Below are 11,689 nucleotides of genomic sequence, written 5' to 3'. Positions count from 1 at the left end.
ATAAGGTAGAATTTTAAAATATAAAAGTAAGCGATTTATATAATTGCCGAAAACTATAATCCTTAAAATTAAAAATGTTTTACCTTTTATTAAAGCTGTCTCTTATACACATCTAGATGTGTATAAGAGACAGCATATATGGAGTCCTTTTCACATGTGTCATTTCTCTTTGGTAAAACTTACTAGTTTTAGTGTTTAGACTTAACACTTGGTCCTATTGGTTAGGATTTTCTTAGTATATATCTACGTATGTATGTATGTATTTATTTATTTTGAGACAGGGCCTCACCTGGTCACCCAGGCTGGAGTGCGGTGGTGTGATCATGGCTCACTGCAACTTCGACGTTCTGGGTTCAAGCAGTCTTCCAGCCTCAGCCTCCTGAGTAGCTGGGATCACAGACATACACCACCATACCCAACTAGTTTTTTAAAAAAATATTTTTTGTAGAGATGGGGTCTCACTCTGTTGCCCAGACTTGTCTCAAATTCCTGGGCTCAAGCCATTCTCCCACCTCTGCCTCCCAAAGTGCTGGGATTACAGGAGTTAGGATTCTAATTAGGGTTTATGTTTTTAACCTCACTGTGATTGTCTCAGTTCTTAATGATGTAATTTTTGTGCCTCTAGGCTTACGGAGTTCCTATGCTAGTCAGCACAGTCAGCTTGGGCAAGACCTTCGTTCTGCCGTGTCTCCCGATTTGCACATTACTCCTATATATGAGGGGAGGACCTATTACAGCCCAGTGTATCGCAGCCCAAACCATGGAACTGTGGAGCTCCAGGGATCGCAGACGGCGTTGTATCGCACAGGTTCAGGTGGGCATCAGTTCTGTTTACTGGTTTCCTGATTTCACAGGCCCCACAGTAGAAGCGTTTCATTGAGATTGGGTTCCCTGTTAGAAGGAAATCATGATGTCCATTTGGTTGTCAGATAATCAGCTGTGACAGCAGATCAATAAGCAATAAAACAGGTTCATTGAGTACCTATTTGTAGGTGATACATTTTTACCTTAGTACAATATAATCAATGAACATAGTGATTATACTGTTAGTTCAGGAATAAGTTTGTAAAACTGTAAATCTGACTCCAGGTTGGACACATATTCAGTATCAAAAGGAAAGCCTTGTTGGAATATTTCTTTGTAATTCTTTTGCCGAGCAAGTTTTTGGAGAAAATCCATAACTGAGTTACTTGGCCGTCTTTGATTTAGCAAGCGTGAAGCCCAAGTGTATTTGGCATTACTCCTTTTTAAATGTTGGATGTTCTCTGAATAGTTAAATGTAGAATGTGAAATAGATACCCTTGTGATGGACTCAAACTGGGGCAGGATTCAATAGCGACATTTATAAAAGCAGGGAGCTGGAGCATCACACCCTTGTACCACCAGTCCTCATGTTTATGCCACACCAAAGGCTGGTAGAGCAGAAGCTGTAGCCTATGGTGGTGTGAGCTGCCAGGTCATGCTGCACGGCTGGCTCATGGCGTCTCAAGACTACTCTTTTTTTTTTTTTTAAAGAGGTATCAGATTTATTAACATGCTTACAAATGAACCCTAGGTAGCAATAATAACCCCTCAAAGGTACAACTCTAGGAGAAATACCTATCAGAACACCAGAATGGGGAAGACTGTATTTGAATTGGTTCTTTGCAGGAAACTGACAGTTTGATCCACTGATGGATTTATCTTCTAATAAAATGTACCATTTCTAATAGATGTTAATAAAGGAATATTTTGCTTTTCCTTATGTCTGTAAATTGAGGAATTCCTTTAATAGGACTAAGAAATAGATATTGTTTAAAATCTTTTTAATTGCAAGAAGATACGTATACAGTTACTGGAGGGATACCCACTGCAAGAATTAGGAAAGTCATTTTAAATTCAGTATACAGTATCTTTATAATAGCATCATACAATAATTTAGGGGAGTAGCTGTAGAATACTTTGATATCAATCTTCTTTCCCTCTTGTGAAGTAGATTTTCCAGTGTTATTACAATCCACAGGTCTAGACATAAAAGGTATAGTAGTCTCTCTATATCCAGGGGGAATACGTTCCAAGACCATCAGTGGATGCCTGAAATGGCAGATGGTACTGAACCCTGTATATACTATATATTTTCCTATATATTCATTCATATGATAAAGTTTAATTGATAAATCAGGCACAGTAAGAGATTAGCAAGAATAACAAATAATGAAATAGAACAATTAAGTAAAATAAGGGTTGTTTAAACACAAGCCCTGCAGTACTGAGACAGTAGATATAATAGTCAAGACAGCTGCTAAGTGACTAACAGACTAGTAGCATCTATAGCATGGGTACACTGGACAAAGGGATTATTCACGTCCCAGTGGGATCACAGCCGAATGGCACAGATTTCATCATGTTATTCAGAATGGCGTGCAATTTAAAACTTAAGAATTACTTGTTTCTGGAATTTTCCATTTGATATTTTTGGACAACAATTGACCACGAGTAACTGAAACCATGGAAAGCAAAACCAAAAGGTAAGGATGGACTGCTGTAGAATAAAACAAGTAACCTGTGTACACAAAGTGTTAAAATTTTGATAGTTTTAATTACTTACAAATTTGAAGAAATCTTGTTTTTACCACTAGAATGAAATTAATAAATTTTGCTATTTTGTCTCTCTCTAAGATTCTTGTGTTTCTCTCAGTTTTGTTACTGAACCTCAATGAACATATTATATAAGCAGATTTGTAATTTCACTTTTGTTCTTTCTTGTTAATAAAATTAACAAAATATTTATGTACGTTAAAAACTTAGTACCCTTTTTAGCACTAATAAGGTAGAATTTTAAAATATAAAAGTAAGCGATTTATATAATTGCCGAAAACTATAATCCTTAAAATTAAAAATGTTTTACCTTTTATTAAAGTGTGATCTCATGGAGAACATACTAATCTTTTTCAAAATGTTGACTTTCTAGTAGGTATTGGAAATCTGCAAAGGACATCCAGCCAACGAAGTACCCTTACATACCAAAGAAATAATTATGCTCTGAACACAACAGCTACCTACGCGGAGCCCTACAGGCCTATACAATACCGAGTGCAAGAGTGCAATTATAACAGGCTTCAGCACGTAGTGTCGGCTGATGATGGCACCACAAGATCCCCATCAATAGACAGCATTCAGAAGGACCCCAGGCGAGTACCAGTTAGGAGTCTCCAGAAGGCTACAGTATTGCAGGAGTTAGCCAGTTCCTCACTTTTGCTTTTTTTTAAGTTGCTAAGTCTTTTATACTATCATTAATTCCATATCTATTAATACTTCCCGTTGTATTCCAGCTATATAGGTCATTGAGGTTAATTTCATTTTAAAGATAGATTCCTTCTTTCCATCCTTTCATAATAAGTTAGAGAATGCACAGATCCGTGGGAATATCTGCAGCATTCATCACTGAAATATATCATCAAGACAACTACCTGGAATAGCCTCTTAGAATTAAACAAGGCTTTGAAGGATCAGTTTTCCCTTTGCCGTTGTCCTGACCGACTTCTTGGATAACAGCTTCAAAAAATGGATTTGATTATTACAAACTAGAGAAAGACCAGTGTTATATATGTTTTGAATCATAGTGGTCAACAATATATAACACTTTTATTAACCAGGTTCTTTGAAAAAACTTTCTGACATTTAGGAGAAGATAGTCTTTATAAGAAATTCTATCTAATAAGCAAAAAGTATTTGGCAAATCGTAGACGTTTCCTCCTCCTGATTTTGTTTGGCCCTGTAGACAGCATTTTTTATTAAGATAATATGAGTCATTTAATACTTGATTGATTTTGAAAAACTGACCGTGTCCTTAAAGCCATTTAAAATATTCGGGAAATAAAGATATTTTAAAACTAAAGGAATTTTCATTTCTGAAAGAGTGAAATTGTTGCTAAATTTTAAGCAACTTTAGTGTTATTTTAAGGCATGTATGCAAGATTTCATTCACTGTTCGCCCACAAATAGTTGCTTCACTGGAAAATTGTTATAATTATCAATTCATTTTTAGCAACCTACCAACTTGTTTTAATGAATGTGAATTAAAATGATGAGTGAGGTTTTGGTCATTAAAACACAATGACTAAAGATACTTTAAAGTTGAGTGGGAAATCCACTGCTTCACTAAAACCACTACCGTTATTCACTTTTATTCCTGAAATTCTTTAAGCTTTATAAATGCATTTGGTTCTGCTGTTCCTGGTTTGCCACCTTTTTGTCATTTTTAAGGAGTTTCAAAAATAACTTGTCTAATAACACCTACAGCTTGTCAGAGATACTCTTACTGATTTTGTTTTTCCAAATCCTCAAAATGACAAAGGCCTCAGGCACCCAAATAGATGCAGAAATTCCCAAAAGGGTTTTGAATTGTAGGTAATTTAGACCATCCCTTGACTGGACCTGAAGAGAAAATAATAGCTACCTAGAAAGGCAGTGAAGTGTGATGAGAACTTTGAGTTTAATATGTGTCCCTGAAGACTTCAGTTTTGACCTCTAATATGAGTTGATTCGCTATAAACAAGGACTTCATGTATGATAATATACCTCAGCTATTCATAGTGTGATAATTTCATAGTCTAATGCATAAAACTGTTATGGCTAGCTTTGATTATGTGAAACTTTACTGATAATGCATTTTGTAAGGTGAATAAGTGATTATATTGTTAGGTGCATTTATTCTAGCTGAAACTGGAATTCAGATGATTTTGAAGTTTGGGTATTTAAACCAAAATTAAAAGCTCATGACAACTGTTAATTTTTAGTTTTGAAAATAGCAATTGGAAGTAATATTTTTATTCACTTGTAAGCCTTTATTGTTAATGCCACATTACAGTTAGCCTGAAAAATTCTCTGCAAGACTGAGGAAGTTATTGATCTTTACTGTATAAAAGGAAATCTGTGAGTTTTTTTATAGTCATCTACTTGGGAACCAAATTTATTAATAACACCAATGATGCTTCTGAAAGGAGTAATATGAAAGACTTCCTGTGTATTCACATTTCCATCTCAGCCCGTTTCCCTTTGGCCTAAAGAACTTCCTTTAACCTTTCTTGTCTTGCATTTCTGCTTGTAACAAATTCTCCCAGCTTCAGTTTATCTGAAAATATTTCACTTGTTTTTTTTAAAGGATTTTTTTTACTAGATATACAATTCAAGATTTACAGGTGTGGATTTTTTTCTTTCAGTACTTTAAAAGATGGTCATTCATTGTCTTCAGACCTGCGTTGTTTCTGTTGATAAGGCAGACATCATGTGTATTCTTCTCATTATGTAATGTATCTTTTCTTTGGCTGCTTTTCAGATTTTTCTCTAGCTTTCAACTGTTTTATTCTGATGAACCTAAGTATAATTTTCTTTGCATTTAACCTGCTTGGGGTTCACTGAGATTCTTGGAATATAGGTTGATGTTTTTGTCAAAATTGGGAAATTTTCAACGATTAATTCTTTAAGCTTTTTTTCTGCCCCAAACTCTCTTCTCTCCTTCTAGGACTCCAATTAAACACATAGGATCACTTTATTATTTCACACATTACTGAATCTGTCTTCATTTTTTAAGTCTTTTTTCCCTATATTCTTGTAATCAGAATTTTTTATTGATGCCTTCAAATTTAGTTTTCTTTGTCCTATAGACTACAATCTATTGTGAAGCCCTTGCAAATTTGTTTTTATTTCTAATCTTTGAATTTGGTTCCTTTTATATAGTCCATGTTCCTGTGAGATTCTCCATCTCTTCACTCCATATATACATCTTTTTCTTTAAGTCTTCAAACACATTTAACATAACCATTTAAAATTTTTCTTCTGATAATTTCAACATCTGGGGTGTCTCTGGGTCTGTTTCTATTGGTTTCCTTTTTTACGTATTTATAAGTCATATGTTTCTGTTCTCGTGTTTAGTCATTTTAAATTATATACTGACTGTTGTAGATGATACATTATAGGGAATCTGGATTAGGCTGTCTCCTGTTAGGATGCTGAGTTTTATTGTAGCAGAGAACTAAATTACTGGTAGATCCTTTCAATCCCATCAAAACTGGTTTTGTTCATTGTTAGGTCTAGTTCATATTTCTTTTAAACCTTAGAACATGGTCCTTACTCCTAAAACTTGGCCTTTGTGGAGTCTTGACTAAATTCCCAAGGTGTTCAGTGATGTCTGCGCTCTGACTGGTGGGGGGGGGATGGTCCACATCAACTGGTACCTCTTCAGCATTGAGTCATGTAGCAGCCACTCTCCACCAGACCTGTGCATGTGCCCTACAGCTCAGGGTACAACTGAGGACTTGCGGATAGTCCACACACAAACCCAGAGAATCACCTCTGCTTAGCTCCCTTGTCTTCAGTACTCTGCCTTGCACATTATAACCACTTTAGCACCTGCAAATTCTACTTGCTCCCTGCCTCAGCTCACTAAATCCCTCACATACTACTTGTCCTCAGCTTCCTGTGTCATGGTCCAGAAAGTGCCCCCCGGCAGAAAGCCAGGTAAACATGGGACTCATTGATGTTTCCCTCCTCTCAAGGATTATATTCTTGTGTTGCCTGTTGTCAAGGGTCTAAAAACAGTTTTCTCCTACATTTAGCTAAATTCACTTTTATCATTGTTTATGGTGGGAGGGCAAAATCCAGTACGAGTTACTCTATCATGGCTGGAAACAGAAGTCTGGGCTTAGGTTTTACTGAAGCAAATCCTGGCAGTCATTGATGCCATCCAGCCAGCCTACAAATTGATGGCAGTTTTTCCAGGGTAAATTTCTACTGAATTTACATCAAGGTTGGAGATGAAGCCAAGCAAGCCTAATTGCCCAGCTTTGGCAGGAGCCCACCCTCGGGGCTGTCTGGCCCTCATGGCACCCAGGGATGTCAGGAAATCTTGACCCTCAGTGTCCCATTTAAAGAGGACAAAAACGTGTATTTGTAATGATTGTGAATCATCAAAGAAAGAGTAAATCACACTTCTTGCACTCTGTTAAGTACAACAGAGATTTACATAATAGGCTTTAGATAGATTTTCATGAGAAATGATTGATACAGTTTCAATATATAAAAGGAAAATTATTTGTTACCAGGAATTCATCTATTTGGAATAGCTCATTTTTTAGGGACGATGAATATTAATAAAACATCTGTATCTGAAGTAAAAATATATAAAATATTTTAGTATTCAACATCACATTTAATCATCACAACCAACCAGTGAAGATTGAAATATTAGTTTCATTGATCTTGTTTTACATTTGAGGAAACTGAAGCTCCAACTAATTAATTGCTTTTCAAAATCACACAGAAATTGAAGGACCCAAGACTGAAACCCAGGCAATCAAACTCCATATTCTGTGCTTTTTCTGCTGTTATCTTGCCTTCTTTGGCATTGGCTATATTCTTAATGTCTGTTAATGACGTCATCATCCAGCCTGTTCCCCAAGCCGGAAACTCCATCTCACACCTGACTTCAGTTTTTAGATCATCTGGCTGCTGTATAAAGAATGGATTGGGGGTGCAGGTGGGGTGGGGGGATAATATTAGAAGCAGAGAGAACATGTAGGAAACTGTTAGACTCTTCTGGGCAAAATGGAGAAAATGAATGGATTTGGTATATGTTAAATGTTTTGTAGATAGTCAACAGAACTTGCCGATGGATTCCATGAGGTAAGATGAGGAAAAGAGAGAAATCAAAGCGAAGTCTATTTCATTTCAAGCAGCTATGTAGATTCCTGTGTGGATAGTGGGTACTCTGCATGACACCCATCTGTTTGTATTCTAGGACATTCTTTCCTTGGCCACCAGAGTTATTGTCTGTATAAATGTGACCATGTCATATCCTCTCACTCTCCTGCTTCACAACCTTCATTCCTTATGTGTAGGCACACATATAGACCACCTGGGTTTCACTAACCTCCACCACTAATTACTAATCCTGAGTTCCTTATCTGTGTCTAATGTTATTTTAATAGTGCTTACCTCATGAGGCAACAGTAAAGGTAAATGAGATAATGAAAGTAAAGTTCTTGGCACAAAGCCTGATAAAGGTAAACTCAATAAAAGATAACTCCTCCCGTTATTGGTATTAAGAGAGAACTTTTTAGTTTGGCATTAGAAGATCCTGTAAATAGAATCATATCTTATCCAGTATTTGTATCTCCAGCACTGTAGCACAGTAAGGGTTCACTGAGTGTGGTGTGTGTGTGTGGATGCATGTGTGCACACAGGTGTGGGATGACAAGCCCCTTTGCAGTGGTCTGACAAGTTAATGCATGGAGCCTTCCCAGACCAAGAGAGACTCTAAGGCTTCAAAAATCAGGCAAGAGAAGTATCACTCGGTCATTAATTTTATGAATTCTTTTTTTAATAAACAACTAACTTTATCCTGTAATCAGAGTCTGTATATTTGTTGTTCTGTGAGCCATTTTCTAACAATCTGCTCTTCACATAATAAAAGAGCAAACTTACATTTAACAAGAATTCCAAACACTGTGCCAATATCTTATTGGCATAATGTCATCTGGACATTAGAAAATCCTGAAAATGGATGTTAGCTGAAAAAAAGCAAAGTACAAAAGTACATATACATAGCATGATTATATATCATTGTCAAAAAAAATGGTATAGCATAGTGTTGGAGGGCACACACTCTGAAGGCAGAGTACCACTCTACTGTTTACAGCCACGTGGCCAGTCACATGGCCTTTCTGCCTCAACGTCCGCATCTTTAAGGTTGCAGTAAGAATAAATTAATAAATATATATAAAATGCCTGGAATAGTGCCTGACACAGGATAGGGGTTTATGAAATATTAACTGCTATTTAATAATAACCCAGTTTTACGGAAAAAATCCCAAACCCACACGTGTGCACTTTTGCACACATATATGGAAAAACAGGAAATGTCAGCAGTAATCCTGAATATAGGATGACTGGTCAAATACTTTTTCTTTTTTATAGTTTTCTGTGTTTCTGTGTTATACTCAAGAGCAACCATAAACATTGTTTCTTAAAAATCCTCAGGCCCACAATGTTTGTGATTTCTAGGCTGACGCCTGCTCTGTCTGTTCCCACCAGCCCTTCCTCTCCCTTCAGGCATGACATCTCACTTCACTGAAGTGCACGTGTTTACCTGTGCCTTGCACCTGCAGATTTCTTACATAGATAGAAAGACATAAAATTAGAACCAGGAGGAGGAGCACTAGAGTGGAAAAGTTACTTATATTAAGAATTTTCTTTGTTCTCCTGAATCTATCTCTTTCTGTGCATCTGTGCGTCATGATTTCTTTAAGATCGTAAGCATCTGGGCCTCTGCATATGTTCATCAGGGGGAAAAATTATTTAGGTATGTATTTTTTAGGATTTTTGTAACTTCCCATTTTTATCTCAGCAGAGCTTTTTCCCCTTATAACAAGTGTTTTTGTTCAGTGTATTTTTACAACATGGGCCTTCCTTTCTGAAGCCATGTTTTTCTCATGTAGGGAGTTTGCCTGGCGTGATCCTGAGTTGCCTGAGGTCATTCACATGCTTCAGCACCAGTTCCCATCTGTTCAAGCAAATGCAGCGGCCTACCTGCAGCACCTGTGCTTTGGCGACAACAAAGTGAAGATGGAGGTACAGGACACGGTGCCTGGGATGACTGGGGAAAACAGTGCCTTTGCATTTAACAGCCACATGCTTCTGTATTTACGAAATTACCCGATGTAATTCAAGAGTCTTTTTAAAGGGATATTTTGATACCAGATACTGTTTGACTTAACTATGCATTTCAGTATCTCTCAGGAAAAACTAGGATAAATATATTTCTTGGAGTGCTTTCAGCATTTTCAAATCATATGTCTACTTCATTAGCTTATTTATAAAACCATGAAGCAAAAATCAATTTAACTTGCATTTAAACAATATTTTTTAGGCCGGGCACAGTGACTCATGCCTGTAATCCCAGCACTTTGGGAGACAGAGGCTGGCAGATCACCTGAGGTCAGGAATTCAAGACCAGCCTGGCCAACATGGCAAAACCCCATCTCTACTAAAAATACAAAAATTAGCTGGACATGGTGGCGCATGGCCTGTAATCCCAGCTGCTCAGAAAGCTGAGGCGGGAGAATCACTTGAACCTGGGAGACAGAGGTTGCAGTGAGCCGAGATTGAGCCACTGCACTCCAGCCTGGGAGCGAGACTCCATATCAAAAAAAAAAAAAAAATACTAGGTAAAAATTATAGTATTCATTGAACTAGTGAGTTCATGTATTTTATGGAATTCTAGTCAGGTTGGTGCCAACTATAAATAAGTTATAGAGGATTATAACCATCACTAATGCTAAACATACGTGAATATTTTATTTCAGGGTTTTTTAGGTATTTATAGAAACATAGCAAGTTATTGGTTATTGGCTATAATTCTATATAACATACAGATTCTTTAATGTTTTAAACCTTCTTCTGACCCACAGTGTTATACAAAACTGAAGTGGTTTTCATCATTTTAATATGCAAAGCAGCATACAGCTCCAGACCTAAATGTGAATGTAGTAAATAAAGCCCAGAAATACTCAAGTAATGTACTAATGCATTGACAAATGGAAGAAAATTTAAGGAGAGTAGCCTCGAGAACTCATTCTAGAAACCAAATAACTTAAGTCAAAAATTATTTCCTATATTGTCTCAAGCCCTGCATATAGCTTTGCTATGTTTGTATATTTGCACATTGCCCTGCTGGAGTGAAAGCACAATTCTTGATGTGTGTTCTGAGGGTTGGAGGAGGACTGTGCCGCCTGCCAATGGATATCAAACCACCTAGATCTCCTATCTCTTTTTTAAGCCATGAACCCAGGAAAAGTATCATCTAAGAGAGTGTCCTTAGAATTTTTTTTTTTTTTTTTTTTTTTTGAGACAGAGTCTTGCTCTGTTGCCCAGACTGGAGTGCAGTGGCACAATCTTGGCTCACTGCAACCTCCACCTCCCAGATTCAAGTGATTCTTGTGCCTCAGCCTTCCAAGTAGCTGGGATTACAGGTGTGTGCCTCGACACCCAGCTAAGTTTTTTGTATTTTTAGTAGAGACAGGATTTCATCATGTTGGCCAGGCTGGTCTTGAACTCCTGACCTCAAGTGATCCGCCTGCCTTGGCCTCCCGATGTGCTGGGATTACAGGCATGAGCCACCGCGCCTGGCCTCTCCTTAGAATTTATAAAAGTTGTCTTATTTGGAATAAAAAGTAACCTTTGAAATGGTCTGGAGATATCCACATCCTGTGATCTCTCCATAACAGACTTCTGTTTGATCACTGATTAATTGCATGTTACTTAGGCCTGATACCTAGTATTTTTCATTCTAGGTTTGTAGGTTAGGGGGAATCAAGCATCTGGTTGACCTTTTGGACCACAGAGTTTTAGAAGTTCAGAAGAATGCTTGTGGTGCCCTTCGAAACCTCGTTTTTGGCAAGTCTACAGATGAAAATAAAATAGCAATGAAGAATGTTGGTGGGATACCTGCCTTGTTGCGTCTGTTGAGAAAATCTATTGATGCAGAAGTAAGGGAGCTTGTTACAGGTAGGTATAGAATGTGATCTTGTCCTAGAGGAAATGTTGAAAACAGACTGGACTGTGCCCTTGTATAGTGGCACTGTGGAGGAGTTGGAGGTTCCAGATAGTAGATAATAAGATATATTATTTATTATATATATAATATATATTA

General features: G+C 37.2%; 1 protein-coding gene across 4 annotated transcripts in view; it reads left to right on the top strand.

The window, feature by feature from the left end:
• The window catches only part of PKP4 (plakophilin 4), a 228,820-nt gene that overhangs the window by 177,589 nt on the left and 39,542 nt on the right, over positions 1-11,689 (top strand). For 2 of the 4 annotated variants that reach the window (XM_011991719.1, XM_011991728.1), the window contains 4 exons: positions 626-814; positions 2,951-3,170; positions 9,477-9,609; positions 11,331-11,544. In XM_011991719.1, the coding sequence (XP_011847109.1) occupies positions 626-814; positions 2,951-3,170; positions 9,477-9,609; positions 11,331-11,544 (756 nt within the window). The remainder of the gene's footprint in view (positions 1-625; positions 815-2,950; positions 3,171-9,476; positions 9,610-11,330; positions 11,545-11,689) is intronic. The other 2 variants (XM_011991737.1, XM_011991709.1) reach the window with 1 other exon arrangement.

Source organism: Mandrillus leucophaeus, unplaced genomic scaffold (genome assembly GCF_000951045.1).
Source record: "Mandrillus leucophaeus isolate KB7577 unplaced genomic scaffold, Mleu.le_1.0 Scaffold110, whole genome shotgun sequence".
Classification (NCBI taxonomy): domain Eukaryota; kingdom Metazoa; phylum Chordata; class Mammalia; order Primates; family Cercopithecidae; genus Mandrillus; species Mandrillus leucophaeus.
This window is presented reverse-complemented; position numbering and strand designations above follow the sequence as displayed.